At 37.8% G+C, this 21,146-nt stretch overlaps 1 protein-coding gene across 2 annotated transcripts in view; it reads right to left on the bottom strand.

Annotated features, from left to right (window-relative positions):
* The window catches only part of FSTL5 (follistatin like 5), a 570,527-nt gene that overhangs the window by 127,242 nt on the left and 422,139 nt on the right, over positions 1-21,146 (bottom strand). For both annotated transcript variants that reach the window (XM_006771055.2, XM_006771054.2), the window contains exon 8: positions 13,726-13,846. In XM_006771055.2, coding sequence (XP_006771118.1) covers positions 13,726-13,846 — 121 coding nt within the window. The remainder of the gene's footprint in view (positions 1-13,725; positions 13,847-21,146) is intronic.

The raw sequence follows: 21,146 nt of genomic DNA on the forward strand, positions 1-21,146 counted from the left end.
GTGTCTATATTGTATGTTTTGAGTAAGACTGAGCTTATTTTACTCATCACTTCTTACATTTTGGGTCCACCTGGAAAGACTACACATTCTCTTCAGCTCTCTTGGCAAAATCAGTGGTATTGGGCTCTGCTTCTATGTATTGAGGTCTACAGTAATGTTCATGACTTGGTAGTCAAATTAAATCCTGACATATAATTGCCTTTTATTTCAACCACATTCTCTAAGCAGCTTTTCTGAATGCAGATATTTTATTCTTTATAAGACCCTACTGCTTCTTTCTTTAAATTAGTTCTGAAGACAAGATCACAAGAGATTGTTGTTATTTACTGATCTCCTAAATGCCCAATATATGATGTTTTAGGAAACCTTGGAAAATTCACAAAAAGTGACACATGAACACTAGGAGAAACTACAACTTTTGAAGTGGATCCAGTGGGTAACTCAGCCCTGATGATAATATGTGTTTCAGAGCTATTTTTTTTAATAGTAACATAGTTGGCTTCTATATGCTACAGCCTCAGCATATAGTTTCAGGGCTTTAAACTTTAATAAAAATTAACTAATTAGATTTTATCTCATTGGGTGACATATTCCCTCATAAGTGGATAGAATATGGCTTTAAGGTATTAGTAGCAGTCCTAGGTAGGAAGTACCAAACTGGCTACCAGAATTCCAGCAACTACCATTAGTTACCAAAAGGGGGTCAGGCAGAGCTAACTTTCTATAAAGTGGGGCTTGTTCAAAGGGTGTGTGAGCACTGGCCCACTGCCATGTGGTAACAAGTAGAAGTATTCCCTAATTTTCAAAAGTCCACTTTGCTTGTACAAAAGACCTATATCTGCACCTGCTTTCACCTCACTGTCTTGGAGGCAGTGCACACCCAGAACAGCAGAATGCCTCCCCCCCAGCTTCTTTCTGGGAGCAACACTCATCATCTTAGCCTCAAGCCCCAAGCTTTGAACTGTGTGTGGAAGCATATGTGCTTTCTCTGCATTCATTCTGTGCATCCAGTAGCAAGTTCTGCCCTAAAGTAACTGCATCTGCATTTTACACCATGTCAGTTTATGAGAAGTTTAATAGGAACACTCTACTTTCAGATAGTGGGGGAAACCTGAACTCTGGTTTCCTCACTTATATAAATTTTTATCAAGGTTTTAGATTGAAAAGATTTACAGCATGTCTTCATTCAAACAAAAAGTACATATCTAATCTAATAAAAGAGAGACATGCAAATTAACCATACCTTTGCTATGCCCAAGCCACGCCCACCTGCCAATCAGAGTGACTATATGCAATTTAACCCAACCAAAATGGCGGCTGGCAGCCATGGAGCTGGAGCAAGCAGGAGGCTTGGTTGCAATGGCGATGGAATAAGCCAAGTTTCCCGCCTGCCCTGGCTGGCTGTAGCCTCCGCTACACCCCATGCAGGACCCCCACCCTGAAGGGGCTGTGGCCAGCCTGCAAACAGCTATCAGCCCCTCACCCAGGCTGGCCACACCCTCATGGGGTGAGGGTCCCTGCTGGGGGCCTTGGCAGCCTGCAAACAGCCATCAGCCTCTCACCCAGACTGGCCAGGCACCCCAGCAGGACCCCTTACCCTGAAGGGGGTGTGGCCAGCCTGAAAATGGCCCTCAGCCCCTCACCCAGGATGGCCAGGCACCCCAGCAGGACCCTACTCCCTGAAGGTGGTGTGGCAAACCTGAAAATAGCCCTTAGCTCCTCACCAGGCTGGCCAGGCACCCTAGCAAGACCTCTACCCTGATCCAGGACACCCTTCAGGGCAAACCAGCTGGCCCCCACCCATGCATCAGGCATATAATGAAAGGGTAATTTGCAAATTGACCCTAACAGCAGAACGACTGTGAATGACTGGTCACTATGACACACACTGACCACCAGGGGGGCAGACGAGCCTCTCCTGCCTCCTCAGCAGCGCTAAGGATGTCCAACTGCAGCTTAGGACTAGTCCCCACTGGCAAGTGAACACCCCCCGAGGGCTCCTGGGCTGCTAGAGGAATGTCTGACTGCCAGCTTAGGCCCATTCCCCCAGGGAGCGGGCCTAAGCCAGCAGGTGGACATCCCCCGAGGGATCCCAGACTGTGAGAGGGCACAGGCCAGGCTGAGGGACCCCCTCGAGTGCACAAATTTTTGTGTACCAGGCCTCTAATTTTATTAATAAAAAAATATAACATTGAAAAGTATCTTATTTTGGAGAAATAAATCTCAAGGGCTGGATAGGGACAAAACTTGAAGCTTAGGACAGCAGTTAAACTTCCATACCTTCACTATCTCTAAGCATTAGGTTTGCTTAGGATGTCAAGGAGGAACTGAAATGGTGCAAAATATTCTTCAATTTTCATCAGGATACAAGTAGTGGAAAATGAGAACAAAAGAAAGACTGATTAAACTAGAGAATACATTTACTTAGGAGTGCATCATAGAGGATAGAGCAGCCAGATATGAAAAGGAAAAATGAGATCTTCAAGTCTAAGTCTCTCTCTCACACACACACACTATGAAGCAGTGGCTCTTAAAAAATGGTACTATTAAAAAATGAGTAAATGTTTTATTTGCCTATCTAATAAAACCACAGACAATCCCTAGCAACCTGACAGCTGAAAGGGAGGGGGCGGATCTTAAATAGTAGACTACAGTGATTCTGCATAGGATCCTGAACCAGGAACTAATGAGAAACATTTAGTCATCTTTTAATGTGCATTGTTTCTGCAAATATTTATTGAGTCATAACTATGTGTAAAGCACTGTACTAGGCACCTAAAAGCAGAGAGACAGAAAGAGTGGGGAGGGGGTGAGGAGGTAAAAGGAGAGGGAGAGAGAGAGAGAGAGAGAGAGAGAGAGAAAGAGAGAGAGAGAGAGAGAGAGAGAAGTGAGGGAGAGAGAAAAGGAGAAAGGATCTCTTCTAGTGAGAGAAGACGAAAATAAACGAACATCTTAAATAAGTAATGGACCTTATTTAATGGGCGAGAGAAAAGAAGGGATCTCTTCTAGTGAGAGAAGATGAAAATAAACAAACATCTTAAATAAGTAATGGACCTTATTTAATTAAATCTAAAATGCTATTATTTGTATACCACTAACAAAGAAAACAAATACTACCAGTTTAATAAAATGCATTGTGTTTTATAACCATATGTTGTAGAAAGTATCCCTTATCAAAGATGTTAAAATATGAGGGGGAAAAACAATGTAAATAGTATATGCAACTTGACAGGGGGTAACAAGGCTATGGATAAAGTTGAGAGAGGCCTCAAGTGTGGGAAGGTGGGAACTGGGTTTAATTTTAAATTGTGTAGCCTGGATGGGCTTCATTGAGAAAGAGACATTTAACAACAGAGTTGAAGGAGGTTGAAACAGAGCATTGTGGAAATCTGGGAAGTTTTTTCAGGCAGAGGGAGTAACCAACTCCGGATGCTTGTCATATTTAAGGACAACAAGGGGGTGAGCATTAAGTGGAGCTGGAGCAGAGTTTGCAAGGAAGAGAATAAGAAGATAAGAAGTTACTGCAAAATCAGAACACTTTATGGTTTGTTTTGAAGGGCACTCCAAAGACAGGCTTTTAATCTGAGTGACATTGGGAGCCACTATAGGGTGTTAAACAGAGGAGGGATGTGATGTGAGCTCATAAATATGAAGGTGGGATACACAAAAGTAAGACTTGTATTTTCTAGGCCTCTTTCAAGTGTTTACACAGATTGCAGGAAACAATGTGTCAGAAAGAAGAACAATATAAAGTTCTCATGGCATCCCTGGATGTATTTCAAAGTGACAGTAATTGTACATGGCCATGGAGCTATCCTCTATACCTAAGGGCACATGGCCAGGAAATCTATAGAATTAAAACTCAGGGACATCACTGCCAAGATGAAAAGGAGTCCAGGCAAAATAATGATGGATCATGTATGGCTGTAGGTTAGATATTATAAGGACAGCCCTTGGGTAGGATTACTTGGATCGGTAAGAACAAGGTGGGGGATATTAGTTTGAGCTGTGAGTATTTTTGGCAGACCAAATGCAATATTTTCAAATATCTCACCAGGGCACATCCCACAAGACAACATGTAGAGAAATACACAAAAATAAAAATGTTTGAACCAGAAAGCAGAGAGCAATAAAAAGAAGGAAGACCATGATTTCAGTAGACTGCCCTACCAAAACTAAAGGAAAGAGGGCAAACCAAGAAGATTATTAAAATTCCTGAACCCTCCTGAAATAAATAATGGAACTAAAGAAAGAGTACTTTAGAAGCATGGGGTGGGGGTAGCAGAAATAAATATAGCACAAGGTCTAGGAACTTTCTAAACTGAGAAAATGATAACTGTGGAGCTCACAGTGAGGTTTGGGTCTCTGCTACTTTCCTCCCTGTAGGCACAGTTTTCAGAAACATTAATCTCAAGTTTAGTTTCAGAATCAGCAAAAGTATATATGCCAGCTGCAACAATGCTGGTGGAATCCCTAAGGACCCGGTTTCACAAATGTAAGTAATTCCATTGTGGTATTAGGTCCAATGTGCCTGTTCCCAAGGACAACATGATGGTCTTCAACATTTTCCGAGAGAGGTGACATTGCATGGTTTGATCTTTCTCCCAGAAAACTTAGGGGCATTGTTTTCTGGTGGCAAAATGAGGCTAGGTGTACACTAAATGTATTCCCCCTTCTTTCTGAGCCCAGAGCTAGCTTTTTTACCTCAGACTCTCTTTCAATAGAATGCATGAATTGCAAGTTCAGGTTAGCAGTCAAAAATGCCATCTGCTACCACAAGGCCTGTCCTAACCATCCACACAATCCTTCACATATTGTCTCTTCTGTTGTCTGTTAAACGAATACAAAAAGGATCCAGTGGAGGATCCAGGCCTGAGGGAAGTGATTCCAGATCTATCTGTGGTGGGGATCTTGTGTTTTGTGGGTTTTTTTCCCCCTTCAACTTCTACAGTTACCAGAAAATAAGACCAGTTACATAGATGACGTACCAATACAAAATTACTATAAATTTTTTACAAGCCTACTCACAAATTCTATGCTTTACCTCATGAATAAGTAACAAATAATTCACAGATTGGAGCAAGAACATGGAGCAGACCTGAATTTCACATTGTTAAAGGATGTTTATTAGTCTAAAGAAAAAATTCAGGAGTTTGTATTTACATGAAAGAATGATGGGGGCTTAGAAAAGATAAATGTAAAAGTCTTGTTCACTTATTAAAAAAAATATATGAGAGATTTTTAAGTCTTTAAAGAAATAGGTAAAAATAAATGTGGGGTTCATAAAATAAAAAAGTAAAATGTTTGCCAATATTATAATAGATGGAAGGGAGAGATCAAAGTATGCTACTTTAACATTTTTATTTTATACTAGAGGCTCAATGCACAAAATTCATGCAAGAATAGGCCTTCCTTCCCCTGGCTGCCAGCACAGGCTTCCCTCTGGCACCCGGGACCCGGGCTTCCCTCACAGCCCCAGCATCGTCTGGAAGGACAGGATGTCCAGTCTAATTAGCATAATATGCTTTTATTATTATAGATTGGTTAAATATTTGATGATACATGGTAATATGTTTAAAGTTGCATATTGTAAATATACCTACAGCTACACTTTAAAAATTAAAAAAGAGGTACAGCTAATAAGTCAATAGTAAAATAGATAAAAGATAGAATTCTAAAAGTTATGCAACCTAACAGAAGACAGAATACAAGGAAATAAATGGATATAGAACTAATGTAACCATTTGAAAACAAATTACATGATGACACCTTTTAGTCCAGTGAGAATTAGCCCAGCATACATATGTACGCATATGGTGAAGTTGTCCCAAAGCAATAAAATCTAGTTCCTCCCTCATTGTAAAGGATATCAGAGGAAACTTGATTCTTTAGGATTTACTTACTTTAAACCATTTGGACTTTCTTTAAATTTTATGTTGCAAGAATTTAATTTTGGATATTAATTACTTTGGGCTAATTTATTTGGAACTTAAACTTTGAAGCTTTATTTCTCTCTGAGAATTTAATAAATTGCATATTAAATTTTGAGCATCTCTATGCTTTCACTATTGCATAATTGAAGTATCAGGCTGTCATGATTTAATCTAATTGCAGATCTGAAGAGCTCCACTGAACTGTTAACTGGACATAATTTAGCATGGGAAATAATAGAGAGAAATAATTTTTAGGCCCTGGAGTTCATAAATTAATGTACTTTCTATCATATTTAAAACCCTTCTGGGAGGAAACATATAGAACCCACCAGTAGTTCTCAAGGGAAGCTATAAAAGGGCAGCAATAGTAACTAAGATAAGGTCTTTTCTAAGTAGGAGTGTCCCCAAGAGTAGCTCTGAGAAAATAAGTTAGGTTCAGATAGTTGATTTCGGAAGTGATCCAGGATGCACAGGTTAAAAAGAGGGAAAGGTAAGATAAAGGGTAAGGAAAATGAGAGAGAGAGAGAGAGAGAGAGAGAGAGAGAGAGAGAGAGAGAGTGAGAGAAAGGAAGATTCATGATATTCATGAGCATGCTCTTATTATGAGCAAAAATAGCTAAATTCTAAAGTAGACCCTCCGAAGAATCATGTACAAGGCAACTCACAACCTGCCCACAGAATGGGTGGGAAGCTGAGCTTCTTACCCATTGACTTGTGTCCTGAGGGCATTGAACACCTGGCACATCTGAGCTACCTTGAATGCATCTGGTAAAGTTTCCTGGTTCAAATAAAGTTCTAAAAAAAGTGGCAGAAAGACTGGTTTCTATAGTAACAAATTGTCAAAAGACATTCACCTCAGCTGAGGTGGCCAGTGCAGGGTTTGGAGAAAGACGTCAAGGTTGTTGGCTGCAGGACCTCATGAGGGGTAAGGCTGATTTAAGACATGTCTGATCTATGACGCCTAAGGAGGAGTGACTCCCTGAGGTCACTATAAACTTAGTTTCAGGTCAAAAGAGAAAAAAGCTGGAGAATAGGAGGAAGGAACACATTCTCCCACTCCTCATGTTTCTAGCCAATACAACTGTTTGAGCAGTAGTTCTCAAACATTACAGTCACAATCACCAGGAGGGTTTGTTACTCTACCTCATGCCCAGAGTCCCAGATTCCATAGGGGTGGTGCATCCTGTCCTGATAATTTGCATTTCAAACAACTTGCTGATGCTGGCTGCCCAAGAACCACAGTTGGGGAATCACTGAGACAGAGTAATCCTCAAGGTTTCCCTTACTCCCATCCTTAATAACTCACAGTGGAAGGAGGAGTGAGAAGGACAAAGGAAGGCTCTCACTTCCTGCTTTCTGGATCTTACTGTTTGCAGGGAGGTTTTATCCCCGCCCCCACTTTGGCCAAACAGAAAGCTTGTCAGGGTTAGTAGGGCAGGCGGCCTATGAAAGGATAAGAAAATTCCATTCTATGAGGCAAAGGAAGCTGCCCATTATTACCTTACATTTAAGACACTTTCTAACTTTAAAGGAGGAAAATAGGGATGTTCTATAGAGGCATCCTAGAAAACCAGCAATCTTGTATAGAAATTTCTGACATGAATAGAAAAAAAATACACTTGATATTATGTGTGAGGTCTTAAACAATATGAACGAGAAATAGGTCCATTGTGGATATGGACAAGCTTTCTGCCCAGAGGGTAGTGTAAACACTGAACATTTCAAACATTCTGTATCATAAACTGAAGATCTAAAGGCAATTTACTTTATGTAAAAAGAAAAAGAAAAGCATGAAATGAATTCTACTGGTAGAGTCAAGCACCTTTGATATATACATAATATTTCTTCTGACAAGGACACCGAAGCACTCTCATATTTCAATGACCCAATTTTGCATTGTTTGAAAAAAATCAGGGCGTTTGATAGATTTTTATTTGACTTTCACCCTGGGATATTTAAATAGACTTTGCACTTCAAAAACACTTTTTCACAAATTCCATTAACTTGTATTTTCAGAGCTTTTTATGGTAGTCAATGATATGTTTTATTTTTATTACTAATTGACAAATTGTTAAGATAAATATGTTAAATTCCCTATGAAAATCTAATTTTCTAAAGGTCTTTTTAACCTTTTCTGAATAGTGGATGGAGAATGGAAAATGAATTAAACTAGTTTTAGAGATTTATTAGGTCCATAAATGTGCAATTTGCCTATCTAATTTGCATTTTCTTTATATTTTTCCATTGTAAAAGTTCATTCTTAAGTATTCTTTTTTGATTGAACTACAACAGTATTCTGAGTGATCTCAAGTTTACAATACTTATTTATACACAAAAACATATGATTAAAGTTATGTCAAATATAAAACAGCTTAAACCCAATGGAAAGAGAAAAAAACACACATACAAAAGAAGGGAAAAACGGCTTGTTTAGCAAATTTCTTAGAAGGCTTCTATTTTGTAGGTAATCCTACTATTTCAAAATATTTTCTTAGAAAGTGTTATGTTAAAGAGAAAAACCACAGGCCCAAAATGGTGTCACAGTGCTACCGTGAAAGGCCATGACACCAAACCTACATTTAATACCTGTTCTAAATGCAGTTTCAACCTCTCTTAATCAGTCAGTCTAAAAGTTTTTGGTTAAGCATCATTAAAGTGATCTGTCAGGTGGCCCCTCACCATCCCCAGAGAAGGAAGAGGCATCTGAATAATAAAAACCCTTCCCATTCTCTTCCCACAAAGTAAAGATGCCCTGGTCCCCCATAAGAAAAACACACTGTAGCAAAAAGTTCCTGTTATTTGGGGCCACTGTTATAGAAGCTAAAGGCAATCTCTCACTGATACACAATATGTTTTTACAGTTCTTTGGCCCTTCAAATATGTTTAAATATTAAAGACGATTCCTAAAATGCACTTATTATCTTCCCTCATTGATAAAAATGCATCAGAACAAGTTTTTAATCAATTATGTTTCAATTTGATGAATTAGTGTTATTTTATACTTCATTTCTCCTTTTTAGCTAAAGCCAGACTGGCAAGTTAGATTTAGAACTGCTGAGCTGCCTAAACATTTATCAAAACTTTATGGTCCATATATTTTTTTATATAGACTTAATCTAATTTAAAGTAGTTCTGATAAACAGAAATTGTCAGATGCCTTAAGACAATGCCTTGAGTGAAGTTATTGCTTTTTTTTCTCCCTTTAACCCGTTCTATTATTACCTGACCAATTTGGAAGCTATAATCATTTTTCACTTTATTTCACATTTCTCATGGTCTTACTTCTCTCTCTAACCTACCACTAACTCTACGGCCTGTTATTATAATCATTTTTTTATAAATTGATTAACTTTCTTTCCTATGTCTCTCTCTCACTTACCTGACAAAATAAAATGCTGGTTAAATCCAAATCACTTTTTTTTATCTGATTGGAAATTTACAGCCAACACAGCTGAATAAAAACATATGAATATAGTATAGATTCTCCAGAACTCCCAAAGCTAAGCCCAACACCACAACTACATACAGTGGGCCCTTGACTTACGAGTGTCCCGACTAACGAGTTTTTTGAGATACCAGTTGTCTCTCGGCCGATTTTTTGCATTGAGTTGATAGAGTAATTTGAGTTAACATGCTCCTTAACGAGCTCGGTCTCAGAACGAATTAAACTCGTAAGTCAAGGCCCCACCATAGTTGGTATTTCTCAATGCACTGAAAAAAACCCAAGCAATGTAAAGAGGATTTCCACCTGCTCCCACCCTGAAGGCTTGTTCCCAGTCTGTCTTGCTCACTGTTTTAATAGATTAACTATTCATTTTCCAAACATCAATCCTTCCATTTGTATAACTATGTTACATCAACTCTTTAAGGACTCAACTACTGCAATTATCCCCTTTTCTCTTAAATGAGTTGCTTTTCATTTTATGTAATGTGCATAAACTCCCTTTGTTAAATATGACCTTTTCTCCTTTCTTTCCTTTTGATTAAAACTGGCCACATCCAGCACCCTTACTCACCACCTGCCTCCTTCTCCCTTGTACAGCCACCCCTTAATCAGTAAGCCCTCAGGACAAAGAGGTTCTGATTGGCAGCAAATAATTTTGGGAACAAAGTTTCGGGTCTGTTGACTCCAGAGGAAGAGTTTCAGTCAAACTAGAGATGACATCTAGGCTTCAGTTGTGCTTTATTGTTTTTTTAATTCTTTTATTTTTTACTTCTTTATTGTTTAAAGTATTACGTAAGTGCCCTTTCCTCACCCCCCACTGACTTCTCCGGCCACAGAAAAGCAAACAACCAGACGAAGCAACATCAAGAATTGAAGTCAATCAGATGCACTGATCAACTATCCCCTACCCTAGAAGTGACCAATCTGTAGAGACCCAGCCCTGACCATGACTCTAACCCCCTTAGTCACTATGATTAATGGTTTCTCCCCTATACAACCCACAACCTCAAAGCTATCAGGGAGCCAGGTCTTTGTGCATTAGCTCACCTGTATCTCAGGGCAGGGACCACTTCCTAAAAATATACCCTTATTCTCTTTGCTGCAAGCTCCTGTTCAAGTCTTTTGATGCACACATGCCAAAGGACTAGTCCAGTAACATTTACTGGATTTTATGATGGGATTTACCCCAGCATAAAAATGATCACATCTGTAAAACTCCCTCTTTTGGCTTTACATCATTCTCTAACTACTGCAGGGCTCTCTCTCTCTCTCTCTCTCTCTCTCTCTCTCTCTCTCTCTTCACCTTCAACTCATGTTCAGTAATGATAATATGATTGTTCCTCTTTCCAAATCCTATCCTTCAACATTTATACCAAGGATTTTGAAGTAGATTACATGTAGTAGGAGATAATAGAAGAGACTGGTTTTACTCCTAAGTTCAGGGGTCTTTGTTCCCGGAAAAGGGAAAGCATTTGTGCTCAGCCTAGGCAATCACTCCTAAGGCAGTAATTCCTCTCTTCTCTGCACTTCTGTTCCTGCAGTTTCAGTTACCTGCACTCAACTGAGGTCTACAATTACAAAAATAAAAATGCCCAAAATAAACCACTCATAAATTTTAAATTGCACATAATTCTGAGTAGCTTGATGAAAAATCCAGCAGTCTCAGTACACCTGCTCAGAACATAAATCATCTCTTTGTCCAGATCTCCACACTGTATACCTTCCCTGACCATTACTCAGTCAGTAGCTGTCTTGATTATCAGATCAACTGTCATGGTATCAAATGCTTGTGTTCAAGTAACACTTATTTTACTTAATAATGGCCCCAAAGCACAAGAGTAATGATGTTGGCAATTCAGATATGCCAAAGAGAAGCTGGAAGCTCCTCCATGAAGTAAAAAGGTAAAAGTTCTCAATTTAATAAGAAAATAATTGTATGCTGAGGTTTCTAAAATCCAGAGTAATCCAGTATCTTCTATCTGTGAATTGTGAAGACAAAAGAAAATTCTTCTCATTTTGCTCATAACTCAAAGTGCAAAAGTTATAGCCCCAGTGCACAATAAGTGCTTAATTAAGATTGAAAAGGCATTAATTATGTGCTAATTATGTGCGTAGAAAATGTGAATAGAAAACATGTTCCTAAGATCTAGAACAAACTCTCCAAAATGTCATCTGAAATAAAAAAGACCCCGAATAGCCACAGCAATCCTGAGAAAGAAGAAGAAATATCAAGCTATATTACCAAGCCACAGTTCTCAAAACTGCCTGATACTGGCACAAGAACAGATATATAGACCAATGGAATAGAACAGAGAACCCAGAAACCGACCCAAGCCATTAAGCTCAATTAATATTTGACAAAGGAGGCAAGAGCATACAATGGAGTCAAGACACTCTCTTCAATAAATGGTGCTGGGAAATTTGGTCAGATACATGCAAAAAAATGAAACTAGACCACCAACTTACACCATACACAAAAATAAACTCAAAATGGATAAAGGACTTAAACGTAAGACGGGAAACCATAAAAATCCTACAAGACTCATTAGGCGCAAAATAGCAGACATATGTCATAGCAATATCTTTATAGCTCCTAGGGAAATGGAGACTAAGGAGAAAATAAACAAAAGGGACTAAATCAAAATAAAAAGCTTCTGCACAGCAAAAGAAACCATCAACAAAACAACAAGAAAGCCCACTGCATGGGAGAATATATTTGCCAATGATGTTTCTGATAAGGGTTTAATCTTCAAAATTTACAGAGAACTCATACAATTTAACAAAAGGAAGATAAATGATACATTCAAAAATTGGGCAAAGGATTTAAATAGATACTTTCAAAAGAGGACCTACAGAAGGCCCAGAGACATATGAAATGAAACAAGCTCAAAGTCACTAATCATCTGAGAGATGCAAATCAAAACAAAAATGAGGAATCATCTCACACCTGTCAGACTGGCTATCATCAACAAATCAACAAACAACAAGTGCTGGCAAGGATGTGGAGAAAAAGGAACCCTCCTGCACTGCTGGTGGGAATGCAGACTGGTGCAGCCACTGTGGAAGACTATGGAGAAAAAGTTAAAAATGGAACTCTCATTTGACCCAGTAAGCCAGTGGGAGAAAGATAAATATCACATGATCTCCCTCATATGTGGGCTATAATGATCAATATAATTTGATAAACAAGAATGGATCCATAGACAAATGGTGGTGGTTGGGAGGGGTGGGGGTTAGAGAGCAACCAAAGGACTTGTATGCATGCATATAAGCATAACCAATGGACACAGACACTGGGGAGGTGGGGGCTTTCCCGGGGTGGGAATGGCTGGGGGGCTGGGGTAAACTGGGGGAAAAGGAGATATATGTAAACACTGAGCCTATACAAAAACTTCAACAAGGGAAACCCTGAAACAAGTGATCATACTCACATAACTTTTATTATAGTATATTATTATAATTGTTCTATTTTATTATTAATTACTGTTGTTAAGCTCTTACTGTGCCTAATTTATAAATCAAACTATAACATAGGTATGTATAGGAAAGAACATAGTATATATAGGGTTCAGTACTATCTGTGCTTTCAGGCACCCAATGGGGGTCTATTCTCTGCAGATAAAGGGAGACTAATGTATTGAATTTCTCTTAATTAATTCATAATATTAAGACTAATAGTTGGGAAGAGAGAGAGCTCTGAGACATCATTATTCCTGTATTAGGAGCCACGGGAGTTTCTGCCTTTATTTTATAAATCACAAGTTTAATTAAAATATATATTTTATTAGTATAAAAATGAATCAGTGTGTATTAATCAAATATGCAATGATATATCATCAATTCAACTAAATAACTAAAATCTGAATTAAGTCAAAAGAAAACAAAGCTTGAATTATAAGAATGATATCAGCTTACTTGGCGAATATTCATAGCCATCAAATTAACCATTAAGAGTATAAAATTTGCTATAGATAATAACAGTTTTCTATATCATTAATAAGCTAAATAAAATAGATGATCTGATTACATTTTTAAATGTTTCTTTTTTCAGTTTCTAAAATTTATATGGTTGCTTATTTGTTGATATTCTTAAACTTAAAAGGTAATTTCAATTTTCTCTGCTTTAATTATTTAGTTAGAATGAGATACTTTACAATGATTCCTGATGAGAAAAGTGGTACAGCTTACAGTATTTATTCAACTCAAACACATTTTTAATTGAAAAAAAGGTTTGCATTAACAGTAAGTCCAAAGACTTAAAAATGAAGCCTTACCTTCCCAGTCCACTACAATACTCTGAATATCTAGCAGCGCAAAAAGTAATTATAGCAATACCACAGTTCTTACCATTCACTTGAAAGATGTGAGTCTGATAGACTTGTTCATAGCCATTTGCATAGCAGGTGTAATTGCCCATGTGAGTTGTGGTAACCTTAGTAATATACAAGGATCCATCATCTCCAAAGTCCTATAGGAAAAAAAAAAGTAAAATTTAAAAGTGACCTGTTTGTGTTTAATATATTTTTAAACAATTTTATAAAGTGTACTCAGGAGCAAAGTAAATAGAGTAAAATATTGTTTTAAATTATCAAAATAATCATTGTAAGTCCTATAAAGTTGGAAGACTAGTAATTACCACTTTTGTAAGACATGTTTTGTTTAAAATGTATAATCTCACTCACAAACATAGCTTTTTAGTATTTATATGAAGTATATGAGTTTGGTGTAAACTAACTCAATTTCCACATATTTTTTCTAATCCAGTTTACATTTTCAATGAATAAAGATATACTATGTTTTTTTTTTTTTTTAGTTGTAGCTAAAACAAGAGATCTTAATTACATTATTCACACTTGTAATTGTTCCTTTTGTTTTATATCCTTTAATTATATATTTACCCAGATAAAAAATTAAACAGGGTGGTCATAAATAAAATTTATAGCTATATTGATAGAACAGGATTTTTTAAAACTCAAAAACAATCAATATATTAGAAAACATTTACCATAATATTTCAAAGCTATGGGAACAATTGCATAAACACTTTGGAAGAAAGAAAGGAAAAAAATCTCACTCATTTGTCAAAATAAAATCTAAAAAACAACTTTGGGACAGTAAAGACCGGAAAGTGTTTTCTTCCATGAAAATAATGGATAGATTGGCAAATTTGTTAAAACCAACTTTTTTAAAACTCTGGAAATAGGCAAAAGCTCACACCAATCCACAGACCACAAACTGTAGTAATCATTTCACAATATATGTGAATCAAACCATATATGTATGTATGTATGTATGTCAATTATTTCTAAAAAACAAAACAAAACAAAAAACCTGGTGAAAAAAAAGCGGCTGAATCTCCATAAATGGTTGGGAGTTGTGTCGTCCCTCTCTCCACAGCTGCTTTGGAAGTCTTGACCCACCAGCTTCTTAACTCATCATCCTAGCAAACATCTGAGGGCTGAGAACAAGTTTAGAACTTTTCCGAGACCTCATCTGGTTAAAGGCCTCTACTCATAAGCCTTTATTAAACAAACAAACAAAACAAAACACACAAAAATCAGTTGTTTAACATGGAGCTACTTACTAGTTATGGATAACAATAGGCACCACAACAACATAAACGTAAAAGAAAAAACCAATGGGATGTCCACAAGGAGATTTAAAAAGATCTGTGTATTCCTGGGAGGATAGAAGACCAGACAAATGTTCAGGGTTGTATCCATGACCAGAATCCCTAATCCCTCATCTCTGACTGACCTTAGTGAAGACGAACGCAGACGTGTAAATGCTTGTAGGAGCATTCAACACATGTCAATAAACGGAAGTAGAGCACCTCAGCCAAGTCTGGAGGATTTACTGATTCAAGGTATTTAATTAAATCTCTGTCTGATCATTAGCTCACCACTAAGACAACTGAGCAAAGAGTTCCATGACCACGTGCAGCAAACTAAAGAAAAATAGATCAATTATACTTCATCAAAATTAGAAACTTTTGCTCCCCAAAGAACACTATCATGAAACTAACTAACTAACTAACTAACTAACTAAATATAAAAACTACTGCATAGAATGGGAGAATTCTCAAATTATCTGTCTCATATGGTTCTTGTATCCAGAATATACAATGAACCATGAAATTAAACACATAAATAATCCTATTAAAACAATGGGTAAAGGATTTGAACAGCTATCTCTCAAAAATGATTTACAATGGACAATTTACAATGGGCAATATAAGCATATAGAAGGGTGTTCAGCACCATGAGTCATTAGGGAAATGCAAATAAAAATCACTATGAGATACCAGTTCACATCTTCTAGACTGGCAAACAAAACAAAACAAAAACAAACAAACAAAAAAAACCCCTGACAATACAATTGTATGAGAGCATTTGGAAAAACTGGAATCTTCACATGTTGTTGGGTAGGAGTATTAAATGGTACACCTTCTTTGGATAATAGCTTGGCGGTTCCTTCAAGAATTAAACAAAGGGTCATCATGTCTCTAACAGTTTAATGCCTAGGCATACACCAAAAAACGCACCAAAGGGTCACGAGTTTGATTCCCAGTCAAGGGCATGTACCTGGGTTCCAGGCACATGAGGGAGGCAACCAATCAATGTAACTCCTCTTTACCTCTCTCTCTCTCTTTCTTTCCCTTCCTCCCTCCCTCCCTTCCACTCTCTTTAAGAAGCAATGGGAAAAAAATATCCTCAGGTGAGGATTAACAACAGCAAAAAACACACAAAAAATATTTCTACACACCAATTATACACAGATATTCAGTCTCATTAACTTATAATAATCAAAAAGTAAAAACAATTCAATACCTATCAATTGATGAATAGATATACACATAGTGGCATATTTATATACAATGTTATTTGTCAATAAGTGAATAAAGTTCTGATATATCTTACAACATGAATAACTCAGTCCCATAGAGACAGAAAATAAATTAATGTTTATCAGTAGAGAGAGGAATGGGAGATGGAAAATGACTGCTAAAAGATATAGAATACTTTTTGGAATGATGGAAATGTTGTAAACTTGATAGCTGATGGCTGCAAAATTTTGTGACTGTAATAAAACCACTAAATTGTACATTTTAAAGGGATTAATTTTATAGTATCAGAATCATATTTCAATAAAGTTGTAATCAACATAACTTATACATAAGATACTTAAATATAAAAAATAAATATGCTAGAATAAAATTATGATTTTGGCTAATGAAATATTTATTGCTATAGAGAAGTTAAAAATCAAGAAAGAAGTATCGATATGTTTATATAAAAATACTTCTGTATTACAAAACACTGTAAGCATTAAAAGGAAGATAATATTATCTATGCAAAATATTTTTTAAATGTAATGCATTTTGATCCTTATTTATACAGCGGTTATTGTATGCCAGATACTGCACTAAGCAATTCATAAATAATGACATATTTGAGCCATCTATCAACCCCATATGAAGAGAATCTCCTGCCCTAGCTGGTTTGACTCAGTGGATAGAGCATCAGCCATTGGACTGAAGGGTCCTGGGTTTGCTTTCGGTTAATGGCATGTACCTTGGTTGCAGGCTCAATCCCAGCCCAGGTTGGGGTGGATGCAGGAGGCAACTAATCGATGTGTCTCTCTCACATGGATGCTTTTCTCTCTCTGTCTCCCTCCTACCCTTCAACTCTCTCTAAATATCATTGGAAAAATATCTTCTGGTGAGAATTAACAACAACAACAAAAAGAGAATCTCCTAAAATGTCCCCACATTATAGAGGGGGATAATAAGATGTAAAATATTCTCCTTGGTTTCACTTGACCTCCAGTTAGTAGAGCCAGGATTTGAACTCAGGTAGGCTTACTCCAGAGCCTATGCTGTAAATCCCTACACTATGCAGCCTTCCTTCTCAATCATAGACTGAACTAGGAATAAAGCCAGGAAAAGGGAACAAAGAAGAAAGTCAAGACAAACGTCTACGACAAAGTCAAATACAATGGTAGGTCTGAAGAAAAGAACCTAGAAATTATAGTGAGAGTACATGTGGAAAAGGAAGAGGGAAAGCTGGTTCAATTTCCCAAGATCTAAAAACAATAGCATCTTACAATATAAATCAACAACTGCATCTCTTCCCTTTCTCAGAGGCAGAGAATGAAGATGAATATGAGCTGCTGCAGCACTCAGTCTTCGGATGTAATTAGAAAATTTTACTATATTTTATTACAAATATTATTAAAGGCGTGCTTTTTCCATATATTTGGTAACTACTGAGATTTACCCTCTAAGAATTATTTGTTTATTTTCTCTTTCACCTTTTGAGCTTACCATTTTTTATGTTAATTCCCCTATTTTTTTTTTTAATGTATTGCTCTTCTTTTCACTTGTGGTGGAATATTTTTGGTTTGGATTTTTTTTATTCCTCATACCAACTTTATAGTTAGAAAGCCTTTTTTTTCTGATTTAATGTAAATATCTCCCAACATCGTCTTCTCATTGCCTTATATTTGTAAAAATTATATCTAATCTTTTAATATTTTCTTTATATATATATTTAAATGAGCACTTTTTTTCTAAGTTATAATTAATTGTGTCAGTGTCATTTGGTCAAGAAAACTTTTTGGCCCCATTTGTGATGTTTTATCCTGTATCTTCAAAATATAACACTGATATTCCCAAAACAGTATTCCAAAAGTATACCTTATATGTTTCTAACTTTAACATATTCATAGTATGTGCATTTCTGTTAAAAATAGCTTTCCTCTGATTTATACTCACTACAGGTTGATTGCAATCAAAAAAATTACTAGGGGCTATTAAACCTGGGTCCAAAAATAAGAAAAATATTCTTGCAGGGAGGAGAGAAAGAAATAGGGAGAGAGAAGGGGTGAGGAAAGAAGAATAAGAATAAAATATGGAATTGGAGGAGAAAGAGAAGCAGAAGTAGAACAAGAACAAGAAGAAAAAGAAGAGGAGGAGAAGAAAGAAGAGGTTTGAGGAAGAGGAAGGGGGAAGAAACAGGGGAGTCCAAGAGTTAGGCTAAAGAGAAGAAAGGGCGGGAGGGAAGGGGAAACGTACTGTATGCTGTGGCCATCATATTATCCACTGAAGAATTATATTTCCTTAATTACTATCAAATAAAATTTCCCAAGATCATTTTATGTAAGATTATTCATACCACATTCCTATAGCTCCCAGGGGAAACTTTCTTGCAGTTACAAAAAAACCTCAAGACCTGCACAATAGGAGAGGATTTGGAGCTTGAAAACTAAACAAGGAAGTTACTGTGTAATACAAATGTGTGATAAAACTCCCTGCATTACCACAGGCTACTATTAAAAACACTGCTAATAGGACAGAGCACTTAGTCTAGAGAATGGAAATGCCAAACAGAAAGACCAGAGCTGTGCCTCCAGTTAGCACTAAGGCAAATAGTTGATATGCAGTAGGGTATAATGTTGGAAAGCCAAACTTCCATGGAAATCAATTCCAAGTGACTAGAGTTAAAAATATTTTTGAGATGCCTGGAGGGTGTGCCTTAGTGGTTGAGCTTTGACCTATGAACCAGGAAGTCACAATTTGATCCCTGGTCAGGGCATGTGCCCAGGTTGTGGGCTGGATCCCAGTGTGGGGAGTGCAGGAGGTAGCCCATCAATGATTCTCTCTGATCATTGATATTTCTATATCCTGTGGGAAACTGTTCATTGCCTTCACTATCTGATAAACATAGACAGAGACACTCCCCCCCCCACAAAGGCGGGGTGCCTTTGAAGCCCTAGCAGAGGTCAGCTATCCCCCCCACACACACAAAGGCTGGGTGCCTTTGAAGCCCTAGCAGAGGTCAGCTAGGCGCCACCTCTGTTTGTCCAGACAGTGGTAGCTGAAACTACTCCCCCATTTATTATTATGTAAATCCTTGCTGATGGGCTAGTCTGCCTGTTGCCAGGGGTCACCTGCCTAAGGGCTATGCTATGGGTGCATCCCAGAATCAATAAGCCTGAGCAAGGGAGGAAGTCCTTCTCGACTTGCCGCCTGGTCCCCCAATATTGCAAAATTATCTCGTGTCTTTTTCTCTCATTTGTTGTTGCAGCTCCTCTTTCAGATACCGAACCATACTCCACGCAGAACGTGGAGGGAGTCTTACTCAACAATATCCCTTTCTTTTCCTCTCTGAAATCAATAAAATGTATTTTAAAAAATGTTTTGAGAAAGATTATGAGCCAAAAATAATTATGGATTGCTTAAAATATATAGTAAGATATCCAGTATGCACAGGGTAGACAAGTACACAGGCATGCATATAGAAGACAGACTAATCCCAAGAAGAACAAATCATGGTCAGAACAGAGATCAATCCCTTCACTGGACAAGAATAATTGGAAAGAATTGTAAAAACCAAAGTATATCTAATATTTGTAATTATATTCATATTGATATACTCCAAACTGTAAGTAGGTCTTTTAAAGTAGATTTTCAAAAAAACCCTTTTTAAATCTTCATAAAATCTGAAATAAACATGTGTTGTTCTATATAGCTACCTAGAAAGCATGGTTCTTCCCTATTTACTGCAATAAAGATACTTCACTCAATGATGTGAAAATTATCCAAGAATATAACCTTGAGAATGTTTAAACACCCAATGATATGAAAATTATCCAAGGATATAACCTTGGATAAAGTATCTTATTGCAATCTGTGTTATTCTGCAACATGAAATCCATTTAACTTAGAATATTCTCTAAATTAGCATATAGGTGAACTATTTTAATTGATGTACCTTTATTCATGTTTTTTTCCTCTTCTAAATGGAAGAAATATCTTCCACATTCATTTTATTTTGGTCTGAATGTGTCTCCTCCCCAATTCATCTGTTGAAATCCCAGGGCCCAATGTGATGGTATTAGGAGGTGAGGCCTTTGGTGGGTGATCAGGTCATGAGTGTGGAGCCATCATAAATGGGATTAATGTTCCTTTCATTGAAACCCTCCAGAGATCCCTTGCCCTTTTCACCACTGAGGACAAAGGAAGAAGGCACCAGCTATGAACCAGGAAGAGAGCTATCACCAGAACATTAATGTGCTGGCATCTTGATCTTGGACTTCTCAGCCTTAGAAATGTGAGAAATACATTTCTGCTGTTCATGCTACCCAGTCTGCAGTATTTTGTTATAGCAGCCCAACAGACGAAGACACCAACCAAAGCAAGGGTCTAAGATAACATCCAAAGGATTAGACTGTAGAATGGGGTTACACTTGTTATTATGTAACTAGAGGCCTGGTACACAAAATTCGTGCACAGGGGTGTGGGGGGCAGCTTAGCCTGGCCTGCACTCTCTTACAGTCCGGGACCCCTCACTCCTAATCACCCATCTGCTTGCTCCTTACCCCTTGGATCACTGCTCCTTAGCGCTCCAGCAGAGGCGGGAGAGGCTCTCGCCACCATCACTGCGTTCACCAGCTGTGAGCCCGACTTCTGGCTGAGTAGCACTCCCCCTGTGGGAGCACACTGACCATAAGGGGCAGCTCCTGCATTGAGCTTTTGCCGCCTGGTGGTCAATGTGCATCATAGTGACCAGCTGTTCTGGTCGTTCCACTGTAATGGCCACTTAGGCTTTTATTATATAGGACTAGAGGCCTGGAGCACAAAAATTTGTGCACTCAGGGGAAGGGGGGTGTCCCTCAGCCCGGCCTGTGCCCTCTCGCAGTCTGGGACCCCTCGGGAGATAACGACCTGCTGGCTTAGGCCTGCTCCCGGGTGGCAGAGGGCAGGC

Source organism: Myotis davidii, unplaced genomic scaffold (assembly GCF_000327345.1).
Source record: "Myotis davidii unplaced genomic scaffold, ASM32734v1 scaffold225, whole genome shotgun sequence".
Taxonomy (NCBI): Eukaryota; Metazoa; Chordata; class Mammalia; order Chiroptera; family Vespertilionidae; genus Myotis; species Myotis davidii.